We start from the raw sequence: 24,823 nt of genomic DNA on the forward strand, positions 1-24,823 counted from the left end.
ATATAGGGGCCTATGGCAGATTAGGGGCCTGGCAGCAGCTATGGGAGGCCCATAATCTGCCAGCACCCTATGTCAAAAAATTCAACACACCAGCAGTGTGAGGAGACCTGAAAGTGGCACATGGCATGAGAGACTCTGGACCTGGCAGCAGCATGAGGAGGCGGTATATAGGGGCCTATGGCAGATTAGGGGCCTGGCAGCAGCTATGGGAGGCCCGTAATCTGCCAGCACCCTATGTCAAAAAATTCTACACACCAGCAGTGTGTGAGGAGACCTGAAAGTGGCACATGGCAGAGTGTGGCGATGGAGACAGCAGCAATGGGAGGCCGTACAGGGACCCATGACAGACTCTGGACCTGGCAGCAGCATGAGGAAGCGGTATATAGGGGCCTATGGCAGATTAGGGGCCTGGCAGCAGCTATAGGAGGCCCATAATCTGCCAGCACCCTATGTCAAAAAATTCTACACACCAGCAGTGTGTGAGGAGACCTGAAAGTGGCACATGGCAGAGTGTGGCGATGGAGACAGCAGCAATGGGAGGCCGTACAGGGACCCATGACAGACTCTGGACCTGGCAGCAGCATGAGGAGGCGGTATATAGGGGCCTATGGCAGATTAGGGGCCTGGCAGCAGCTATGGGAGGCCCATAATCTGCCAGCACCCTATGTCAAAAAATTCTACACAGCAGCAGTGTGTGAGGAGACCTGAAAGTGGCACATGGCAGAGTGTGGCGATGGAGACAGCAGCAATGGGAGGCCGTACAGGGACCCATGAGAGACTCTGGACCTGGCAGCAGCATGAGGAGGCGGTATATAGGGGCCTATGGCAGATTAGGGGCCTGGCAGCAGCTATGGGAGGCCCGTAATCTGCCAGCACCCTATGTCAAAAAATTCTACACACCAGCAGTGTGTGAGGAGACCTGAAAGTGGCACATGGCAGAGTGTGGCGATGGAGACAGCAGCAATGGGAGGCCGTACAGGGACCCATGAGAGACTCTGGACCTGGCAGCAGCATGAGGAAGCGGTATATAGGGGCCTATGGCAGATTAGGGGCCTGGCAGCAGCTATAGGAGGCCCATAATCTGCCAGCACCCTATGTCAAAAAATTCTACACACCAGCAGTGTGTGAGGAGACCTGAAAGTGGCACATGGCAGAGTGTGGCGATGGAGACAGCAGCAATGGGAGGCCGTACAGGGACCCATGAGAGACTCTGGACCTGGCAGCAGCATGAGGAGGCGGTATATAGGGGCCTATGGCAGATTAGGGGCCTGGCAGCAGCTATGGGAGGCCCGTAATCTGCCAGCACCCTATGTCAAAAAATTCTACACACCAGCAGTGTGTGAGGAGACCTGAAAGTGGCACATGGCAGAGTGTGGCGATGGAGACAGCAGCAATGGGAGGCCGTACAGGGACCCATGAGAGACTCTGGACCTGGCAGCAGCATGAGGAAGCGGTATATAGAGGCCTATGGCAGATTAGGGGCCTGGCAGCAGCTATAGGAGGCCCATAATCTGCCAGCACCCTATGTCAAAAAATTCTACACACCAGCAGTGTGTGAGGAGACCTGAAAGTGGCACATGGCAGAGTGTGGCGATGGAGACAGCAGCAATGGGAGGCCGTACAGGGACCCATGAGAGACTCTGGACCTGGCAGCAGCATGAGGAGGCGGTATATAGGGGCCTATGGCAGATTAGGGGCCTGGCAGCAGCTATGGGAGGCCCATAATCTGCCAGCACCCTATGTCAAAAAATTCAACACACCAGCAGTGTGAGGAGACCTGAAAGTGGCACATGGCATGAGAGACTCTGGACCTGGCAGCAGCATGAGGAGGCGGTATATAGGGGCCTATGGCAGATTAGGGGCCTGGCAGCAGCTATGGGAGGCCCGTAATCTGCCAGCACCCTATGTCAAAAAATTCTACACACCAGGAGTGTGTGAGGAGACCTGAAAGTGGCACATGGCAGAGTGTGGCGATGGAGACAGCAGCAATGGGAGGCCGTACAGGGACCCATGACAGACTCTGGACCTGGCAGCAGCATGAGGAGGCGGTATATAGGGGCCTATGGCAGATTAGGGGCCTGGCAGCAGCTATGGGAGGCCCATAATCTGCCAGCACCCTATGTCAAAAAATTCTACACAGCAGCAGTGTGTGAGGAGACCTGAAAGTGGCACATGGCAGAGTGTGGCGATGGAGACAGCAGCAATGGGAGGCCGTACAGGGACCCATGAGAGACTCTGGACCTGGCAGCAGCATGAGGAGGCGGTATATAGGGGCCTATGGCAGATTAGGGGCCTGGCAGCAGCTATAGGAGGCCCATAATCTGCCAGCACCCTATGTCAAAAAATTCTACACACCAGCAGTGTGTGAGGAGACCTGAAAGTGGCACATGGCAGAGTGTGGCGATGGAGACAGCAGCAATGGGAGGCCGTACAGGGACCCATGACAGACTCTGGACCTGGCAGCAGCATGAGGAGGCGGTATATAGGGGCCTATGGCAGATTAGGGGCCTGGCAGCAGCTATGGGAGGCCCTTAATCTGCCAGCACCCTATGTCAAAAAATTCTACACACCAGCAGTGTGAGGAGACCTGAAAGTGGCACATGGCAGAGTGTGGCGATGGAGACAGCAGCAATGGGAGGCCGTACAGGGACCCATGAGAGACTCTGGACCTGGCAGCAGCATGAGGAGGCGGTATATAGGGGCCTATGGCAGATTAGGGGCCTGGCAGCAGCTATGGGAGGCCCGTAATCTGCCAGCACCCTTTGTCAAAAAATTCTACACACCAGCAGTGTGTGAGGAGACCTGAAAGTGGCACATGGCAGAGTGTGGCGATGGAGACAGCAGCAATGGGAGGCCGTACAGGGACCCATGAGAGACTCTGGACCTGGCAGCAGCATGAGGAAGCGGTATATAGGGGCCTATGGCAGATTAGGGGCCTGGCAGCAGCTATAGGAGGCCCATAATCTGCCAGCACCCTATGTCAAAAAATTCTACACAGCAGCAGTGTGTGAGGAGACCTGAAAGTGGCACATGGCAGAGTGTGGCGATGGAGACAGCAGCAATGGGAGGCCGTACAGGGACCCATGAGAGACTCTGGACCTGGCAGCAGCATGAGGAGGCGGTATATAGGGGCCTATGGCAGATTAGGGGCCTGGCAGCAGCTATGGGAGGCCCATAATCTGCCAGCACCCTATGTCAAAAAATTCAACACACCAGCAGTGTGAGGAGACCTGAAAGTGGCACATGGCATGAGAGACTCTGGACCTGGCAGCAGCATGAGGAGGCGGTATATAGGGGCCTATGGCAGATTAGGGGCCTGGCAGCAGCTATGGGAGGCCCGTAATCTGCCAGCACCCTATGTCAAAAAATTCTACACACCAGCAGTGTGTGAGGAGACCTGAAAGTGGCACATGGCAGAGTGTGGCGATGGAGACAGCAGCAATGGGAGGCCGTACAGGGACCCATGAGAGACTCTGGACCTGGCAGCAGCATGAGGAAGCGGTATATAGGGGCCTATGGCAGATTAGGGGCCTGGCAGCAGCTATAGGAGGCCCATAATCTGCCAGCACCCTATGTCAAAAAATTCTACACACCAGCAGTGTGTGAGGAGACCTGAAAGTGGCACATGGCAGAGTGTGGCGATGGAGACAGCAGCAATGGGAGGCCGTACAGGGACCCATGAGAGACTCTGGACCTGGCAGCAGCATGAGGAAGCGGTATATAGGGGCCTATGTCAGATTAGGGGCCTGGCAGCAGCTATAGGAGGCCCATAATCTGCCAGCACCCTATGTCAAAAAATTCTACACACCAGCAGTGTGTGAGGAGACCTGAAAGTGGCACATGGCAGAGTGTGGCGATGGAGACAGCAGCAATGGGAGGCCGTACAGGGACCCATGACAGACTCTGGACCTGGCAGCAGCATGAGGAAGCGGTATATAGGGGCCTATGGCAGATTAGGGGCCTGGCAGCAGCTATAGGAGGCCCATAATCTGCCAGCACCCTATGTCAAAAAATTCTACACACCAGCAGTGTGTGAGGAGACCTCAAAGTGGCACATGTTTGAGGCATGATTCATGGCGGATTTAGTCAGTTGTGTCAGGAACTGGTGGTTTGAAATCCAGACTAATCCACGCCTGATTCATTTTCACAAACGTGAGTCTCTCCACACTTTGGGTGGACAGTCGTGTCCTCCGCGGAGTTACAATACCTCCTGCCGCACTAAACACGCGCTCCGATGCCACGCTACTGGCCGGGCATGACAGCCTTTCAAGGGCAAATTCAGCTAGTTGGGGCCAAAGGTCAAGTTTCGTTGCCCAGTAGTCAAGGGGATTGTCTACCTCGGTTGGCAGGGTGCTGTCCAAGTAGGCCCAAGCCTGTTGTTTGAGGTCCTGCTCCAGGTCCACCTGATGCTGCTGCTGCTGCTGCGGCTGGTTAGTAGTTTCCTCACTGCGCTGGTGAAGAAAGCTACTCATCATCGACTGCAGACTGAGGCAGCTGCTGCTGGTGGAGCTGCCACTGCTCCTACCACCCCACCCCTCCCCTGCTGCCATGGCAGCGGAACGCGAGCGCACAGGGCCCACAGTGTCTGAGGATGGACGTTGGCGCACAAAGGCAGAGACCAACTGACTACATAGGTGGTTTTTATAGTACGTTATTTTGGCCTCCCTCTCAGCAGGTGTGAAAAAGGCCACCATTTTGGAACGGTAGCGAGGGTCCAACAAGGTGGACAGCCAAAAGTCATCCCTCTGTCTGATGGTTATTATTCGGCTGTCGCTACGCAAGCAACCGAGCATGCTATGGGCCATTTGTGCCAAGGAATGCGAGGGACTCCCTGCCTCCATCTCCACAGCATACTGCCACGGTGCGTCTGGGTCCTCTGTTTCCTCCTCCTCCTCCTCTACCAGATGCTCCTGCTCCTCCACTCCTGTCCGCTGAGTGGAAAAACCACCCATTTCACTCAATAATTCCTGAGCACAAATGTCCTCCTCTACCTCCTCCTCTTCTTCCTGTCCTGCCCCCACAGGGGTCATGTGGCGTTGAGATCTGTGCGCCACGTATACCGCACCCTGACCAGCCATTGTTAACAGCATTTGTTCAAGGACGTGCAACAGAGGAATGACGTCGTTCATCCCATAGTCCTGCCGACTCACGAATAGCGTGGCCTCCTCAAAGGGCCTGAGCAAGCGGCAGGTGTCACGCATGAGCTGCCAATGGCTGACATCGAAGTTACACAGGGGAGTACCTTTATCCGCTTGTAACATCAGGAAATCGGTGATGGCCTTTCGCTGTTCGTAAAGGCGGTCTAACATGTGTAGGGTTGAATTCCACCGTGTTGCAACGTCGCAGATCAGGCGATGCTGTGGAATTCCGTTCTGCCGCTGCAGCTCAAGGAGGGTGTGCTTTGCGGTGTAGGAATGGCTGAAATGCATGCAAAGTTTACGTGACATTTTAAGGATGTCTTGCAGTGGGATGGTGGATTTTAAGAACCGCTTGACAACCAGATTGAACACGTGAGCCATGCATGGCGCATGGCACAACCTTCCTTGACGCAGAGCAGACACCATGTTCTTTCCGTTGTCGGTCAACATGGTTCCGATTTTCAATTTGCGCGGAGACAGCCATCTGTCGATTTCTCTGTTCATTACACTCAGAAGTTCCTCCCCTGTGTGACTACGTTCGCCAAGGCATACCAGGTGCAGAACAGCGTGACACCGTTGCGCCCTGCACATGTGATATGCCGGTCGGGTAATGGGACTTGGCACGGGGGTGGCGGCTGAGGACACGGCGGAAGAAGAGGTGGTAGAGGCGGACATCTTTGCCGGACCAAGGACGTGCAAACGTGGAGGCAAAAGCGGCGTGACCTGTCCAAGTTGCTGGTGCGGCTGTGACGGCACCACGTTCACCCAGTGGGCCGTAAATGACATGTACTGTCCCTGACCATAGTTACAGCTCCACACGTCGGCGCTGCCGTGCACTTTGGCAGAGACCGACATGCTCAAAGACTGGCCCACCATGTCTTCTACATGTGAATGCAGGGCTGGCACTGCCTTTTTGGCGAAGAAATGACGGCTTGGCACTCTCCACCGCGGCGCGGCACAAGCCATCATTTCTCTGAAAGGTGCTGAGTCCACCACTTGGAAAGGGAGGGACTGCAGCACCAGCAACTTGGACAGGAGGACGTTCAGCTTTTGCACCGTCGGGTGCGTGCTCGCTAACTGTTGTCTCTTGGAAACGGATTCCAAGAAAGACTGCTGACGGAATCCGTGAAGAGGAGTAGCAGGAGAAGGAGCATCTGAACGAGCGGAAGATGCCAACGAGCGACAACTCCCCTCAGCAGAGGTGTTGGAGCCTTGACTGGCTGATGGAGGGCGATTGACGTCGGGTGACGGAGCAAGTAACGGAGCGGGTGATGGAGCGGGGGCTGGGGCGGGCAGAACCGCCGTATCTTTATCACGGTTTTCCCAGGCCACCAAATGGCGACGCTGCATATGCTGCCACAACGCTGTAGTCCCAACATGGGCCCCCTGGCCACGCTTGACTTTCTGGCCACATAGTCGACATACGGCTACGTTTACTTCCTCGGGCGGCTTGACGAAAAATTGCCACACCGCCGAGTAGGAAACTTTGCCCCCGATACTCCTCACTGGCTGACTGCTGCTTCCTCCGTGCACACCGGCACCACTACTGGCCGTGGTGGTAGGCTGCAGTGGAGCTGGTGCTCTACTCCGTGGACGTTTGGCTCCACTGACACTGCTGCGACCCTGCTGCTGTCTCCTGGGCAACCCACCGACTGTTTTGCTCGCTGCCAAGCTGCCACCCTCTTCTCCTGATGATGCGGAAGAAATTGCCTGATGACGACGAGGCTGCCAAGTGCGATCAACCTCCTCATCATCAAGTAGGGTCTCCGCCTCACTACTAGCCCCCTCGGCTGCGTCTGGGTCAGGAGACAGACCTGTCTCTAGACCGGCTACCGAGCCACTCTCCTCGCCACTACTTCTTCGCCTGGCTGCTGAAAAGGCGGATGTCTCCCCCCGTTCCTGACCGCCCTCTGTTAGCTCTTCCTCACTGTACAGTGGGGCTGAGCCCACAGCATGCGATACTTCGCTTGGTGAGGGAACACCAAAGGACAGGGGCAGGTAGAGGACACGTGATTTCAGTGGGCTTGGTCCCGGGCCATGCCAACTAACGGTTGTGTCTGACGTACCCACCGACCGTTGGCTGTAGGTGTCAGAGGTGACCTGGGAAGAGGAAGACGACCGAGCCAACCAATCGACGACGGCAGGGTTGTCGGTGGAGACACGACCGCTGGATGACACCGGGAGCACTGGCCTCTGGCTGCGAATAGTGCTGCCTCGACCCCTTCCTCTGCTGCCACGTCTGCTCGCTCCTAAAACATTGCCTCCTCTGCCACTCCTCTGCATGTTGTCTGACATACTCTTTAATTAAACGATTATGTGTCCCTGAGTAACAATTCTGTGTCCCTGAGTAAAAATTCTGTGGCCCTAATTAAAGTTTCTGTGGCCCTAAGTAACAATTCTCTGGCACTCAGTAACAATTCTGTCTGTCCCTGAGTAACAATTCTCTGGCACTCCGTAACAATTCTGTCTGTCCCTGAGTAACAATTCTCTGGCACTCAGTAACAATTCTGTCTGTCCCTGAGTAAAAATTCTGTGGCCCTAATTAAAGTTTCTGTGGCCCTAAGTAACAATTCTCTGGCACTCAGTAACAATTCTGTCTGTCCCTGAGTAACAATTCTCTGGCACTCCGTAACAATTCTGTCTGTCCCTGAGTAACAATTCTCTGGCACTCCGTAACAATTCTGTCTGTCCCTGAGTATGAATTCCGTGGCCCTAACTAGCGTTTCTTTGTCCCTAAGTAAAGTTTCTGTGGCCCTCAGTAACAGTTCTGTGTCTGTGCGAGTAACAATTCTGTGTCTGTGCGAGTAACAATTCTGTGGCCCTAAGTAAAGTTTCTGTGGCCCTAAGTAACAATTCTCTGGCACTCCGTAACAATTCTGTCTGTCCCTGAGTAACAATTCTCTGGCACTCAGTAACAATTCTGTCTGTCCCTGAGTAAAAATTCTGTGGCCCTAAGTAAAGTTTCTGTGGCCCTGAGTAACAATTCTCTGGCACTCCGTAACAATTCTGTCTGTCCCTGAGTAACAATTCTCTGGCACTCAGTAACAATTCTGTCTGTCCCTGAGTAAAAATTCTGTGGCCCTAAATAAAGTTTCTGGGGCCCTGAGTAACAATTATCTGGCACTCAGTAACAATTCTGTCTGTCCCTGAGTAACAATTCTCTGGCACTCAGTAACAATTCTGTCTGTCCCTGAGTAAAAATTCTCTGGCCCTAAGTAAAGTTTCTGTGGCCCTGAGTAACAATTCTCTGGCACTCCGTAACAATTCTGTCTGTCCCTGAGTAACAATTCTCTGGCACTCAGTAACAATTCTGTCTGTCCCTGAGTAAAAATTCTCTGGCCCTAAGTAAAGTTTCTGTGGCCCTGAGTAACAATTCTCTGGCACTCGGTAACAATTCTGTCTGTCCCTGAGTAACAATTCTCTGGCACTCAGTAACAATTCTGTCTGTCCCTGAGTAAAAATTCTGTGGCCCTAATTAAAGTTTCTGTGGCCCTAAGTAACAATTCTCTGGCACTCAGTAACAATTCTGTCTGTCCCTGAGTAACAATTCTCTGGCACTCGGTAACAATTCTGTCTGTCCCTGAGTAACAATTCTCTGGCACTCAGTAACAATTCTGTCTGTCCCTGAGTAAAAATTCTGTGGCCCTAATTAAAGTTTCTGTGGCCCTAAGTAACAATTCTCTGGCACTCAGTAACAATTCTGTCTGTCCCTGAGTAACAATTCTCTGGCACTCCGTAACAATTCTGTCTGTCCCTGAGTAACAATTCTCTGGCACTCAGTAACAATTCTGTCTGTCCCTGAGTAAAAATTCTGTGGCCCTAAGTAAAGTTTCTGTGGCCCTGAGTAACAATTCTCTGGCACTCCGTAACAATTCTGTCTGTCCCTGAGTAACAATTCTCTGGCACTCAGTAACAATTCTGTCTGTCCCTGAGTAAAAATTCTGTGGCCCTAATTAAAGTTTCTGTGGCCCTAAGTAACAATTCTCTGGCACTCAGTAACAATTCTGTCTGTCCCTGAGTAACAATTCTCTGGCACTCCGTAACAATTCTGTCTGTCCCTGAGTAACAATTCTCTGGCACTCAGTAACAATTCTGTCTGTCCCTGAGTAAAAATTCTGTGGCCCTAATTAAAGTTTCTGTGGCCCTAAGTAACAATTCTCTGGCACTCAGTAACAATTCTGTCTGTCCCTGAGTAACAATTCTCTGGCACTCCGTAACAATTCTGTCTGTCCCTGAGTAACAATTCTCTGGCACTCCGTAACAATTCTGTCTGTCCCTGAGTATGAATTCCGTGGCCCTAACTAGCGTTTCTTTGTCCCTAAGTAAAGTTTCTGTGGCCCTCAGTAACAGTTCTGTGTCTGTGCGAGTAACAATTCTGTGTCTGTGCGAGTAACAATTCTGTGGCCCTAAGTAAAGTTTCTGTGGCCCTAAGTAACAATTCTCTGGCACTCCGTAACAATTCTGTCTGACCCTGAGTAACAATTCTCTGGCACTCGGTAACAATTCTGTCTGTCCCTGAGTAACAATTCTCTGGCACTCAGTAACAATTCTGTCTGTCCCTGAGTAAAAATTCTGTGGCCCTAATTAAAGTTTCTGTGGCCCTAAGTAACAATTCTCTGGCACTCAGTAACAATTCTGTCTGTCCCTGAGTAACAATTCTCTGGCACTCCGTAACAATTCTGTCTGTCCCTGAGTAACAATTCTCTGGCACTCAGTAACAATTCTGTCTGTCCCTGAGTAAAAATTCTGTGGCCCTAAGTAAAGTTTCTGTGGCCCTGAGTAACAATTCTCTGGCACTCCGTAACAATTCTGTCTGTCCCTGAGTAACAATTCTCTGGCACTCAGTAACAATTCTGTCTGTCCCTGAGTAAAAATTCTGTGGCCCTAATTAAAGTTTCTGTGGCCCTAAGTAACAATTCTCTGGCACTCAGTAACAATTCTGTCTGTCCCTAAGTAACAATTCTCTGGCACTCCGTAACAATTCTGTCTGTCCCTGAGTAACAATTCTCTGGCACTCAGTAACAATTCTGTCTGTCCCTGAGTAAAAATTCTGTGGCCCTAATTAAAGTTTCTGTGGCCCTAAGTAACAATTCTCTGGCACTCAGTAACAATTCTGTCTGTCCCTGAGTAACAATTCTCTGGCACTCCGTAACAATTCTGTCTGTCCCTGAGTAACAATTCTCTGGCACTCCGTAACAATTCTGTCTGTCCCTGAGTATGAATTCCGTGGCCCTAACTAGCGTTTCTTTGTCCCTAAGTAAAGTTTCTGTGGCCCTCAGTAACAGTTCTGTGTCTGTGCGAGTAACAATTCTGTGTCTGTGCGAGTAACAATTCTGTGGCCCTAAGTAAAGTTTCTGTGGCCCTAAGTAACAATTCTCTGGCACTCCGTAACAATTCTGTCTGTCCCTGAGTAACAATTCTCTGGCACTCAGTAACAATTCTGTCTGTCCCTGAGTAAAAATTCTGTGGCCCTAAGTAAAGTTTCTGTGGCCCTGAGTAACAATTCTCTGGCACTCCGTAACAATTCTGTCTGTCCCTGAGTAACAATTCTCTGGCACTCAGTAACAATTCTGCCTGTCCCTGAGTAAAAATTCTGTGGCCCTAAATAAAGTTTCTGGGGCCCTGAGTAACAATTATCTGGCACTCAGTAACAATTCTGTCTGTCCCTGAGTAACAATTCTCTGGCACTCAGTAACAATTCTGTCTGTCCCTGAGTAAAAATTCTCTGGCCCTAAGTAAAGTTTCTGTGGCCCTGAGTAACAATTCTCTGGCACTCCGTAACAATTCTGTCTGTCCCTGAGTAACAATTCTCTGGCACTCAGTAACAATTCTGTCTGTCCCTGAGTAAAAATTCTGTGGCCCTAATTAAAGTTTCTGTGGCCCTAAGTAACAATTCTCTGGCACTCAGTAACAATTCTGTCTGTCCCTGAGTAACAATTCTCTGGCACTCAGTAACAATTCTGTCTGTCCCTGAGTAACAATTCTCTGGCACTCCGTAACAATTCTGTCTGTCCCTGAGTAACAATTCTCTGGCACTCAGTAACAATTCTGTCTGTCCCTGAGTAAAAATTCTGTGGCCCTAAGTAAAGTTTCTGTGGCCCTAAGTAACAATTCTCTGGCACTCAGTAACAATTCTGTCTGTCCCTGAGTAACAATTCTCTGGCACTCCGTAACAATTCTGTCTGTCCCTGAGTAACAATTCTCTGGCACTCCGTAACAATTCTGTCTGTCCCTGAGTATGAATTCCGTGGCCCTAACTAGCGTTTCTTTGTCCCTAAGTAAAGTTTCTGTGGCCCTCAGTAACAGTTCTGTGTCTGTGCGAGTAACAATTCTGTGTCTGTGCGAGTAACAATTCTGTGGCCCTAAGTAAAGTTTCTGTGGCCCTAAGTAACAATTCTCTGGCACTCCGTAACAATTCTGTCTGTCCCTGAGTAACAATTCTCTGGCACTCAGTAACAATTCTGTCTGTCCCTGAGTAAAAATTCTGTGGCCCTAAGTAAAGTTTCTGTGGCCCTGAGTAACAATTCTCTGGCACTCCGTAACAATTCTGTCTGTCCCTGAGTAACAATTCTCTGGCACTCCGTAACAATTCTGTCTGTCCCTGAGTAAAAATTCTGTGGCCCTAAATAAAGTTTCTGGGGCCCTGAGTAACAATTATCTGGCACTCAGTAACAATTCTGTCTGTCCCTGAGTAACAATTCTCTGGCACTCAGTAACAATTCTGTCTGTCCCTGAGTAAAAATTCTCTGGCCCTAAGTAAAGTTTCTGTGGCCCTGAGTAACAATTCTCTGGCACTCCGTAACAATTCTGTCTGTCCCTGAGTAACAATTCTCTGGCACTCAGTAACAATTCTGTCTGTCCCTGAGTAAAAATTCTCTGGCCCTAAGTAAAGTTTCTGTGGCCCTGAGTAACAATTCTCTGGCACTCGGTAACAATTCTGTCTGTCCCTGAGTAACAATTCTCTGGCACTCAGTAACAATTCTGTCTGTCCCTGAGTAAAAATTCTGTGGCCCTAATTAAAGTTTCTGTGGCCCTAAGTAACAATTCTCTGGCACTCAGTAACAATTCTGTCTGTCCCTGAGTAACAATTCTCTGGCACTCGGTAACAATTCTGTCTGTCCCTGAGTAACAATTCTCTGGCACTCAGTAACAATTCTGTCTGTCCCTGAGTAAAAATTCTGTGGCCCTAATTAAAGTTTCTGTGGCCCTAAGTAACAATTCTCTGGCACTCAGTAACAATTCTGTCTGTCCCTGAGTAACAATTCTCTGGCACTCCGTAACAATTCTGTCTGTCCCTGAGTAACAATTCTCTGGCACTCAGTAACAATTCTGTCTGTCCCTGAGTAAAAATTCTGTGGCCCTAAGTAAAGTTTCTGTGGCCCTGAGTAACAATTCTCTGGCACTCCGTAACAATTCTGTCTGTCCCTGAGTAACAATTCTCTGGCACTCAGTAACAATTCTGTCTGTCCCTGAGTAAAAATTCTGTGGCCCTAATTAAAGTTTCTGTGGCCCTAAGTAACAATTCTCTGGCACTCAGTAACAATTCTGTCTGTCCCTGAGTAACAATTCTCTGGCACTCCGTAACAATTCTGTCTGTCCCTGAGTAACAATTCTCTGGCACTCAGTAACAATTCTGTCTGTCCCTGAGTAAAAATTCTGTGGCCCTAATTAAAGTTTCTGTGGCCCTAAGTAACAATTCTCTGGCACTCAGTAACAATTCTGTCTGTCCCTGAGTAACAATTCTCTGGCACTCCGTAACAATTCTGTCTGTCCCTGAGTAACAATTCTCTGGCACTCCGTAACAATTCTGTCTGTCCCTGAGTATGAATTCCGTGGCCCTAACTAGCGTTTCTTTGTCCCTAAGTAAAGTTTCTGTGGCCCTCAGTAACAGTTCTGTGTCTGTGCGAGTAACAATTCTGTGTCTGTGCGAGTAACAATTCTGTGGCCCTAAGTAAAGTTTCTGTGGCCCTAAGTAACAATTCTCTGGCACTCCGTAACAATTCTGTCTGTCCCTGAGTAACAATTCTCTGGCACTCGGTAACAATTCTGTCTGTCCCTGAGTAACAATTCTCTGGCACTCAGTAACAATTCTGTCTGTCCCTGAGTAAAAATTCTGTGGCCCTAATTAAAGTTTCTGTGGCCCTAAGTAACAATTCTCTGGCACTCAGTAACAATTCTGTCTGTCCCTGAGTAACAATTCTCTGGCACTCCGTAACAATTCTGTCTGTCCCTGAGTAACAATTCTCTGGCACTCAGTAACAATTCTGTCTGTCCCTGAGTAAAAATTCTGTGGCCCTAAGTAAAGTTTCTGTGGCCCTGAGTAACAATTCTCTGGCACTCCGTAACAATTCTGTCTGTCCCTGAGTAACAATTCTCTGGCACTCAGTAACAATTCTGTCTGTCCCTGAGTAAAAATTCTGTGGCCCTAATTAAAGTTTCTGTGGCCCTAAGTAACAATTCTCTGGCACTCAGTAACAATTCTGTCTGTCCCTGAGTAACAATTCTCTGGCACTCCGTAACAATTCTGTCTGTCCCTGAGTAACAATTCTCTGGCACTCAGTAACAATTCTGTCTGTCCCTGAGTAAAAATTCTGTGGCCCTAATTAAAGTTTCTGTGGCCCTAAGTAACAATTCTCTGGCACTCAGTAACAATTCTGTCTGTCCCTGAGTAACAATTCTCTGGCACTCCGTAACAATTCTGTCTGTCCCTGAGTAACAATTCTCTGGCACTCCGTAACAATTCTGTCTGTCCCTGAGTATGAATTCCGTGGCCCTAACTAGCGTTTCTTTGTCCCTAAGTAAAGTTTCTGTGGCCCTCAGTAACAGTTCTGTGTCTGTGCGAGTAACAATTCTGTGTCTGTGCGAGTAACAATTCTGTGGCCCTAAGTAAAGTTTCTGTGGCCCTAAGTAACAATTCTCTGGCACTCCGTAACAATTCTGTCTGTCCCTGAGTAACAATTCTCTGGCACTCAGTAACAATTCTGTCTGTCCCTGAGTAAAAATTCTGTGGCCCTAAGTAAAGTTTCTGTGGCCCTGAGTAACAATTCTCTGGCACTCCGTAACAATTCTGTCTGTCCCTGAGTAACAATTCTCTGGCACTCAGTAACAATTCTGCCTGTCCCTGAGTAAAAATTCTGTGGCCCTAAATAAAGTTTCTGGGGCCCTGAGTAACAATTATCTGGCACTCAGTAACAATTCTGTCTGTCCCTGAGTAACAATTCTCTGGCACTCAGTAACAATTCTGTCTGTCCCTGAGTAAAAATTCTCTGGCCCTAAGTAAAGTTTCTGTGGCCCTGAGTAACAATTCTCTGGCACTCCGTAACAATTCTGTCTGTCCCTGAGTAACAATTCTCTGGCACTCAGTAACAATTCTGTCTGTCCCTGAGTAAAAATTCTGTGGCCCTAATTAAAGTTTCTGTGGCCCTAAGTAACAATTCTCTGGCACTCAGTAACAATTCTGTCTGTCCCTGAGTAACAATTCTCTGGCACTCAGTAACAATTCTGTCTGTCCCTGAGTAACAATTCTCTGGCACTCCGTAACAATTCTGTCTGTCCCTGAGTAACAATTCTCTGGCACTCAGTAACAATTCTGTCTGTCCCTGAGTAAAAATTCTGTGGCCCTAAGTAAAGTTTCTGTGGCCCTGAGTAACAATTCTCTGGCACTCCGTAACAATTCTGTCTGTCCCTGAGTAACAATTCTCTGGCACTCAGTAACAATTCTGTCTGTCCCTGAGTAAAAATTCTGTGGCCCTAATTAAAGTTTCTGTGGCCCTAAGTAACAATTCTCTGGCACTCAGTAACAATTCTGTCTGTCCCTGAGTAACAATTCTCTGGCACTCCGTAACAATTCTGTCTGTCCCTGAGTAACAATTCTCTGGCACTCAGTAACAATTCTGTCTGTCCCTGAGTAAAAATTCTGTGGCCCTAATTAAAGTTTCTGTGGCCCTAAGTAACAATTCTCTGGCACTCAGTAACAATTCTGTCTGTCCCTGAGTAACAATTCTCTGGCACTCCGTAACAATTCTGTCTGTCCCTGAGTAACAATTCTCTGGCACTCCGTAACAATTCTGTCTGTCCCTGAGTATGAATTCCGTGGCCCTAACTAGCGTTTCTTTGTCCCTAAGTAAAGTTTCTGTGGCCCTCAGTAACAGTTCTGTGTCTGTGCGAGTAACAATTCTGTGTCTGTGCGAGTAACAATTCTGTGGCCCTAAGTAAAGTTTCTGTGGCCCTAAGTAACAATTCTCTGGCACTCCGTAACAATTCTGTCTGTCCCTGAGTAACAATTCTCTGGCACTCAGTAACAATTCTGTCTGTCCCTGAGTAAAAATTCTGTGGCCCTAAGTAAAGTTTCTGTGGCCCTGAGTAACAATTCTCTGGCACTCCGTAACAATTCTGTCTGTCCCTGAGTAACAATTCTCTGGCACTCAGTAACAATTCTGTCTGTCCCTGAGTAAAAATTCTGTGGCCCTAAGTAAAGTTTCTGTGGCCCAGAGTAACAATTCTCTAGCACTCCGTAACAATTCTGTCTGTCCCTGAGTATGAATTCTGTGGCCCTAACTAGCGTTTCTTTGTCCCTAAGTAACAGTTCTGTGGCCCTGAGTAACAATTCTGTGTCTGTGCGAGTAACAATTCTGTGGCCCTAAGTAACAGTTCTGTGGCCCTCAGTAACAGTTCTGTGTCTGTGCGAGTAACAATTCTGTGTCTGTGCGAGTAACAATTCTGTGGCCCTAAGTAACAGTTCTGTGGCCTTCAGTAACAATTCTGTGTCTGTGCGAGTAACAATTCTGTGTCTGTGCGAGTAACAATTCTGTGGCCCTAAGTAAAGTTTCTGTGGCCCTAAGTAACAATTCTCTGGCACTCAGTAACAATTCTGTCTGTCCCTGAGTAACAATTCTCTGGCACTCAGTAACAATTCTGTCTGTCCCTGAGTAAAAATTCTGTGGCCCTAAGTAAAGTTTCTGTGGCCCTAAGTAACAATTCTCTGGCACTCAGTAACAATTCTGTCTGTCCCTGAGTAACAATTCTCTGGCACTGAGTAACAATTCTGTCTGTCCCTGAGTAAAAATTCTGTGGCCCTAATTAAAGTTTCTGTGGCCCTAAGTAACAATTCTCTGGCACTCAGTAACAATTCTGTCTGTCCCTGAGTAACAATTCTCTGGCACTCAGTAACAATTCTGTCTGTCCCTGAGTAACAATTCTGTGGCCCTAATAACGTTTCTGTGGCCCTAAGTAACAATTCTCTGGCACTGAGTAACAATTCTGTCTGTCCCTGATTATGAATTCTGTGGCCCTAACTAGCGTTTCTTTGTCCCTAAATAACGATTCTGTGGCCCTCATTAACAAGTCTGTGTCCCTGAGTAATGGTTCTCTGTCCCTAAGTAACTTTTCTCTGTCCCCAATTATCGTTTCTGTGGCCCTAACTCTGTCCCTGTCCCTAGTACAGAGCGGTCTGCCTCTGTTCAATAACTGCAGGCAAATGAAGAATTCCAAAATGGCCGCTATTTATAGCTCGACCATTACACAGTGCTGGCTGGCTGGCTGCTGATAGGCTGATGCGATCACATGTAGTTGAGGAATGCATTATGGGTCAGCGCGCCTTGTCTGCGCGCCTTCCCAGACATCCCCGCTCCGTCGCCGCACATGTCAGCCGCCATTTTAGGAAAAATTTCGATTCGCGCGTCCGAATTAGGCTATTTTTCGGATTCGGCACGAATCGAAATTTTTCCGATATTCGACTCGAATTCCACTTCGGATACTTCGATTCGCTCATCTCTAGTTGTGGATCACTTTAGGGGACATCCATTAACCCCCAATCGTAAGCCTCTGGAGAACAATTGCTCACCAACCCAGTGAACAGAAAAGAAGAATCCTCTAAGTGCAATATTAAGGCCAAAACACTTTAATGGTAATACTAAAATGTACGTAGCCACTCACATATGTCCATAGTCTTCCTTAGCCCGTATGTGGGTGTGCTGCATGTAATCAGAAGGACACACTGCCACACTGTGGCTTGAATTCAGTGCTTGGGGTCGTCTGACAAACTGTCTCCGGCCACTAGACCCAAAAAGAACAATCTTACTTTCATCAGTCCACAAAATGTTGCGCCATTTCCCTTTAGGCCAGTCAATGTGCTCTTTGGAAAATTGTAACCTCTTCAGCACGTCTTTTTTTCAACAGTGGGACTTTGCGGGGGCTTCTTGCAGATAGCTTGGCTTCACATAGGCATCTTCTAAAGCATTTGCGATCATTTTAGCTGAGCAGCCTATCATTTTCTGCACTTCTTTATATGTTTTCCCCTCTTCAATCAACCTCTTAATCAAGGTACGCTGTTCTTCTAAATAATGTCTGGAACGACCCATTTTCCTCAGAATTTCAGAGAGAAATGCACCGTAACCAGCATGTACAACATTTGCTGCCTTCCTTCCTTAAATAAGGGCAATAATTGCTACCTGTTTTTCAAAGAATGAATGACCTCACTAATAGAACTCCACACTGCTATTATTTTGAACATGCCCCTTTCAATTAGTGATTCAATTACACAGAATCAGAAGCACGCATGTCATGACTGTTGGGTCTGTAGGATTTCTATTACTCTACTACACCTGCTAGTAAATTATTTGACATGTAAAAATCTCATTTCTATCAAAAACAGTGATTGATCAGGTTAGTGAAAAAACAAGGGGGCCTGGGCTGTACAGTGACTGATCACTGTGATAGCCAATTAGAGGCTATCACAGTGATCATGTGACCCAGAATCGGGAGTCCCAGGTCCCGATCGTTAGAATGGGACCTGGGGCTCTCAGTGATACCCCGATCTTTGTGCTGGCAGTGCGGAGCGCTCCCAGCACAAAGACAGGTACGCAAATATGCTGTCCCACGGAAAATAGCCCAGTTCTGTGAGGCCACATATTTGTGTTACATCAGCGTCAAGGGGTTAAAGAGTTAATTGCTTAGTTAACAAAGTGACAATCACTCTGTCTGCTGGCACTTTGTGGTCCTGCAAGCTGGAAAATCTTTGTGCAGGTGTGAGGTTGCCCAGTCATTTGTCACAAGTTGGTGAAGGTGACAGTGGTCTGATCCAAGTTTGTTACACCTATAGCATGTAATTTTATGCAACAAGGACATTCACATTCATGTTTATAGACAGAGCAATATCAAATAGGGAATCTTGAATTTAAAACAAAAAGTAGTAGTTTTAACCTCAAAATTAAACATTAAATAGAAAATACAAATTACCTAAAGGACTACAGGTGGACTTTGATACCGTGAAAAAAGTAAAGGATTTTTTGAAATATGTTTTATTGTTAAATATTTACACTTCTGTAATTTACAGCTTGCTAAGTCTTTTAATCACCTGCAAACATAGACACCTGAAAGAGCTTGCATGTTTTAAATCAAAGATACAATGGCACTGAAAAGCACCAATGCATGTAACGTGTTACTGCAGTGCACTGTTGTGAATGGGCTCTAAAAAATATTTTCTTACATCTTATTTTTTTTAGTATTAACCAAAATAAAATTGCCCTTGCACTATGTTTGGCCAGTGCAGCACACCAAACTCATTTGGTATTCCATTCACAATCAATAGTATCACAACGAACTGATGCATGAGACCTAGAAAATATTTTCTTACAGTTTTTTTGTTTAATTCTAATCATTAAAGAAAAATAAGTTATACATTCTTTTTGAAATGAGGTGGACTCTGAGATGAGGTGGGGACCAATATAGCAAGTTTTGTTGGTATTTAAACAGACTTAAGTGTTATTAATCCCAGGACCCTGCATTCACTATATCCGGTCACCCACAGTACACAGAACATGAAAATGCAATTATTTGTAAATGTAAACTGCTAAATACCTTTTCTCATCAGTGCTATATAGCAGTCTTGTGATTTCCAGGCAAGCACTGGTTAAAGCTTATGGAGGAGTTTTCATCCTCCTCTGACTGTCCTATGAGGCTGCATGACTCCTGACCCTCTGTCTTGACAGTACTGGTTGGCCCTATGCTTATCACATGCAACCTCCAAAAAAAGCCTCTCTAGCAATACACACCAACGTGAGCATGTGCAGAGTGCCTCCTAGGTCTCTGTACTATCAGCAGATGAATTGGGGACTGTGGATGAAAGGGGGGGGGGGCTCAGAGAAGCCAGGATCAAACAGCCTTTTTACATAATGCAGAGATTCCACAGTGCGTAAAGCATGCTTTACTGCAAGTACAGATGAATTTTGGAGTCCAACAGACAGCAGATTACATCCTGAGGTTCACAATTTAACAGAAGCTCCCCAAAAATGTTCTCATTCCTAGATTATAATATTAAATAAAAAGCTTACTTATATTCTCCATCCAGCACTGCTCTATCTCCTTGAACTAAATTGGTTCTGCGGCCACCAAACAAATGTTCAAATGAGTTAGGTTCGAACCATGTGTTCACCACAGCAACATCTGTATGACCTGAAAAATGACACCAATGGTAGAAATGCCATTACATGTAAATAAAGAAAAACTACCACTTCTACAACTTTTTAACCACCAACCAGGGACGGACTGACCATTTGGAAACTCGGGCACTGCCCGAGGGCCCTGGGTCAGTAGGGGGCCCCATGAGATGCCCCTGGTACCTTTTTCATAGGCTCTTTTGAGTTTGGGACCTGAAGGCCGGTGAAGAACCAGCCCTGGTGAGGACAGCACTGGATCCCTGGATAGGTAGGTATGATATAAGTCAAAACAGTGAAAATAATTAACGAGCGCTTGGAGAGATAGATGACAAGCAACTAGCATGAAAGGCACAAACCCCAAACCTTCACACTAAAAATAATAACACATGTTTGTCTGTGTCCATGGACACAGACAAACAAACAGCTTTCTTCAGAATAACAAAAGAGTATTTCTGGATGTCTGGAATCCCCCTGCTGGTTAAGGAAAGGTGTATCCCCATCAGAGTGACAGCCTGCCAGATGATCTACACTGTTTCAGCTTTCTAGGACCAGGAGTGGTCTGACAACTCAAATGCGCATATTATGCACTTTCTGGTGAGTGCATAATATTATACACCTTTCAGCACGGAGTCGACCACCTTTGCACTGTTTACTGGGACTATTGTATCATGATATGAGGACGTTTTCCAATCACTTTTAAGCACCAGTAGCCCATCACTTATTATCCTTTATACAACATATATTAACCTTTTGTAGCGCTGCATGTGTTATTATTTTTAGGTAGGTATGATATATTTGATTGTGTTTTTTATATTTTAATAAGCTTTATATATTAATTTTTGTTCTGAAAAGTACTGAAGTGTTTAAAGTATCACTTCAGAATAATTCCTTTCTGCAAGATTTGGGGTACTCAGCTTTCCAATGAGGAAGTGGTGCTGCAAGGTGATGTCACCAGTACCCATGCAAGATCCACTTTAACTTTTGTTTATTCTTTTACAAAGAAAGGAGTGAAGCGCTTAGTGCACAGTGCAGTACCAGTAGTATCAAGTCAGGATCAACACTCCACGGCCTCTTTATTAGGTACACCTATTCAATTGCTTGGTAACACAAATTGCTGTCAATCACATGGCAGCAACTCAATGTATTTAGCCATCTAGACGTGGTGAAGACAACTTGCTGAAATTCAAATCGGGCATCAGAATGGGGGAAGAAAGAGGATTTAAGCAACTTTGAATGTGGTATGGTTGTTGGTGCCAGTCTGAGTATTTCAAAAACTGCTGATCTACTGGGATTTTCAGCACAGCCATCTTTAGGGTTTATAGTGAATGGCCCGAAAAAGAGAAAATATCCAGTGAGTGGCAGTTGTGTTGATGAAAATGCCTTGTTGATGTCAGAGGTCAGAGAAGAATGGGCAGACTGGTTCGAGATGATAGAAAAGCAACAGTAACTCATGTCAATATGGACCAAAATCTTTGAGGAATGTTTCCAACACCTTGTTGAATCTATGCCACAAAGAATTAAGGCCGTTCTGAAGGCAAAAGGGGATCCAACTCTGTACTAGCTAGGTGGACCTAATAAAGTGGCCAGTGAGTGTATGTTGCACTTGTGGTATTTGTGTTAAGTGAACTCAGGCTGATTTCTATAAGTCACTAGATTATGAATGACAAATAATGTAATGAATATTGGACCAAAAGAAAAAGACTTTTGTACTGACAAATTGGAACTGAGTGTCTTTACAAAGTGACATTTAATCATATATTCTTTGGAAAAAAAAAGGGGGGGGGGGTGCGCTGTCTCTTAAAAATTCCAAAGTGCATACAATATCAAACCAAATTATTATAGAGAAAATAGATAATGTGAGCTCAATATATGAAATATTCTAAACAAATATAAAAATAGCATCACAAATAAGGCTGTGTCAAAACACCATACTCAACTGAGCTGCCCAGTCTCCTTTTCCATCCTGATACTTATTCATCTGTATGGAAATTTTACACATTTGGTTGCTTTATTCATCTTCAACTTTGCAATATTTATGCTTGTTCATTTTAACTTTTGTCTATATGTACATTTGTCCATTTGTCTTTATGCATATGCACTTTTATAATGTTTTTTCTATTTTGCAAGTGGAATATTGGGTTATATCACATACACCTTTTTGACATATTTAGGCATCTAGCTTATTGTTGTCCATACTGTCATGGAAATTTTGTATTGTTGGTCGAACTTTAAATGTGTCATATATGAGTGTTATTCATATGTCTCTCGTGTGGCTTAATTAAAGCTCTGAAGGCTGCAATTGGGCCATGCGCATGTACAATGTATGTATTACAGTACTCAGCTCGGTAATGGATGAGATGGCGGATCTGCGCTTATAGACTGGCGTGTATACCACCACGGCATTCGATGCGAATGCCACTGGCAGTAGACCGTGGGCCTGTATCCACATATCAGCAGCATAGTACCACATGGACTTCGTGCCGCAAGGCGCCAAGCAGTACGAACTCCGCGTGTAGGCTTATGCATATCTTACAACCCATTACCAACTTGAAACTGTATCTTGGATGGATGTGTTTTAATAAAGATCGTATCGGGCCCATCCAGGTACAGACTGGTGTTTAGCTTAGGGAATGCTTGTACAAAGAATTTACATACCAATAGGAGCTAGTAGGACAGGAAGTTTGCTGACCTCAGAAGGCTCATGGGGGGGAAGGGGAGGAAGTTTGCTGACCTCAGAAGGCTCATGGGGGAGGACCAGTGATAGATAATAGGAAAGGCTATGCTCCAATCGGAATGTATATCCTGTGTATAGGCACTCCCCATTGCATTGTTCGGTGGGAGGGGATTGACTTTATTCATGTGGGGGGCATGTGTGTGCTTGTAATAAAACCGGGGGCTGAGTCTGAAGCCGGCCTTTATGTGAATTGCAACACTAGCCTTAGAGTGTCGTGTGATGATTCTAGGGTAACGGAGCTCCAATCACCCACATTTCAACAGAAGCTAACCAATTTGGATGGGCAGGAATCGTGTAATTTAGCTGCAGTCGTGGTAAGCGAGATTTGCACAGCTTTATGGGGGATTTCTGCGCATCCAACTGCGAGTACTCACGGTAAGGAGAAATTCGTTAAAACGAATTTCCAAGACAGTTTGGCGAGCCTGGTGGATACTAACGCGTATTCTGGGATAGCTAACCAAGCACGAGGGGGGAATGAGCCATCATGAACTAGCAAAAAGTATGCCGCCACATTTCAGGTCTCTCTGCCGTTAAGAGGATCGCTTTTTGCGCGTTCGTGTGGCTGATTTCGCTCTCTGTTAGCTAACAAGAATTACCGCTTAGCAAGGACCTTTGTCCTAAAATCTTGATCTGTGGGTGAAAGACGAGGGTTTTCTCTGCTGAGAGCAGCAGAGGGGTGGGTTTGGTTGGCTGGATTTGGTCAAGTTTAAAAATCTTCCAACCAAAAATTAAACGGGTATATGTTTTAGTGGGTAAAAGTTGTTGCATAGTGTTAGGTAAGTATTTGTGGGTTGTAGGTACTGTGGTGATTGCTCTACCCCCCTCCACGTGAGGTAATTATTACAGTGCTGAAAGGCTTAGGTTAATTGTTAACTGTTGTAAGATCTTTGTGTGTATGTAGTCTGTGCAATGTTTTGTGGTACTACTGCTCCCAGCAAGCATGCAGCAGGGGGTCCTTTCTGTTACATGTGCATGTTAGTGTGATATGTTGGTGTTTTATGTCCGTTCTGTGATCATGCCAAATTGTGTTGTATGTGTGCTGTGTATTGTTGTGTAATTGTCCAGTGTATGTTCTGTCCAAAAGTCTGTTTTATGTAAGAGGTTAGAGGCAATTTATGAGGCTAGTGTCTACCATGTGCTCCTCTGTGGGGGGCCATTCTAGTGTCTACCATGTGCTTCCCTGTTGGTGGCCATTTTGTTGACTACCACATGTGCTTTACCTGTTGGTGGCCATTTTGTTGACTACCACATGTGGCTTCTCTGGTGGCCATTTTGTTGACTACCACATGTGCAGTAATCTCTATGCAATGTGCATGAAGTTTCCTATATGCATTTGACCCATTTTGTGGTTTTAATCCAAATTTTTACAGTTTAAGTTGTTTGCTTTTAGCTTTAAATTTGCGTATTGCCAGCCAATTTAAAGTGTGTTAAGCGAGTTTTCCCCTCTCGTGTTCCACATTTTAGTGAGCGCGGTGAAGTCTGGGTTTTTGCACATAGATTTCTTGTATAGTGATTATGTTTTTCTTGTGTTTTTCCTGTTAAAAGTAGTTCCTTATTGTAAAGCGGGTTTGTTTTAAGCTGCTGCATTACGTGTTTCGCATCCAGCAGACTTTTTGTGTAAACGGTTTTAGGTGGTTGCAGCGAAGATTGCGTGTGTAACGTGGATCGTTTAGCGGGGCTGGTATGAGTGATTTTTGCGTCAGCAACAAGGTTACTTTTGGCGCAGTTTTTCGGTTTACCTCTGTGTAATTGTTTTACTGTGAAATGTCCCGTGTTTTTCATAAGGATCCACTTTGTCCTTTTTAACAGTTTTTCAGGTTGAAAAGGGGTTTTTCTGTGTGTATTAGGAAAGTTTTTCTTTACACAAATTTCCTAAAGGTCAGTTAGCAGGTTTCCGGCCAACCAGTGACCCCTAAGTAACATCCAAGAACCCCTCTTTTTGTTTTGACTTGTGTTAGCTACTGTGTGCAGGGAGAGAAAAGCCACTTTCATCATTGTGCGGTGTGGCCTGCCAAACACAGTGGGTGATGAGAACCACATAAATTACGCTGTGCGAGTGGGCGGTCCAGGGAAGTGTAACGCTTAGCCTGGTTACCACAAACACTTCGGGTGGTCAGGATCACATAAATTGCGCTGTGGGAGGTGTGCTCTCAGTCTGACCGCCACTTGATGCGCTTCGGGTGATCGATAAGAATCACATAAATTACGCTGTGCTGGGAAAGTGGTGGAATCAGGCCTCTCGGTAGGATCCCACCGAGTGCTCCAGGGGGTAAACAGGTACCCGGACGCGGGATATATACCAGTGACTAGTCACGATGGGCAGTAGTCAGTCCATGAAGAGAGAGGGGGAACCAGCCCTCTTCAGGGTAAGGACAGCTGCACAACTGATGAAGGTGAGTTTGGGGGGGAAGTCTACAGAACCCCTCAAAAGGTGGAATAAATGGTCGAAGGGTACCAGATGGGAAATTCCCGGAGAAGGTACATTTGACGCATGGAGGTGGGAAAAATTCATCTCT

General features: G+C 46.7%; 1 protein-coding gene across 2 annotated transcripts in view; it reads right to left on the bottom strand.

Moving 5' to 3' along the window:
• The window catches only part of ADGRD2 (adhesion G protein-coupled receptor D2), a 653,782-nt gene that overhangs the window by 402,383 nt on the left and 226,576 nt on the right, over window positions 1–24,823 (bottom strand). For both annotated transcript variants that reach the window (XM_089665904.1, XM_089665444.1), the window contains exon 11: window positions 19,469–19,589. In XM_089665904.1, coding sequence (XP_089522030.1) covers window positions 19,469–19,589 — 121 coding nt within the window. The remainder of the gene's footprint in view (window positions 1–19,468; window positions 19,590–24,823) is intronic.

This window comes from Staurois parvus, unplaced genomic scaffold (assembly GCF_062004578.1).
Source record: "Staurois parvus isolate SC_StPar_1 unplaced genomic scaffold, SC_StPar_1.0 ptg000002l, whole genome shotgun sequence".
NCBI classification, from domain to species: domain Eukaryota; kingdom Metazoa; phylum Chordata; class Amphibia; order Anura; family Ranidae; genus Staurois; species Staurois parvus.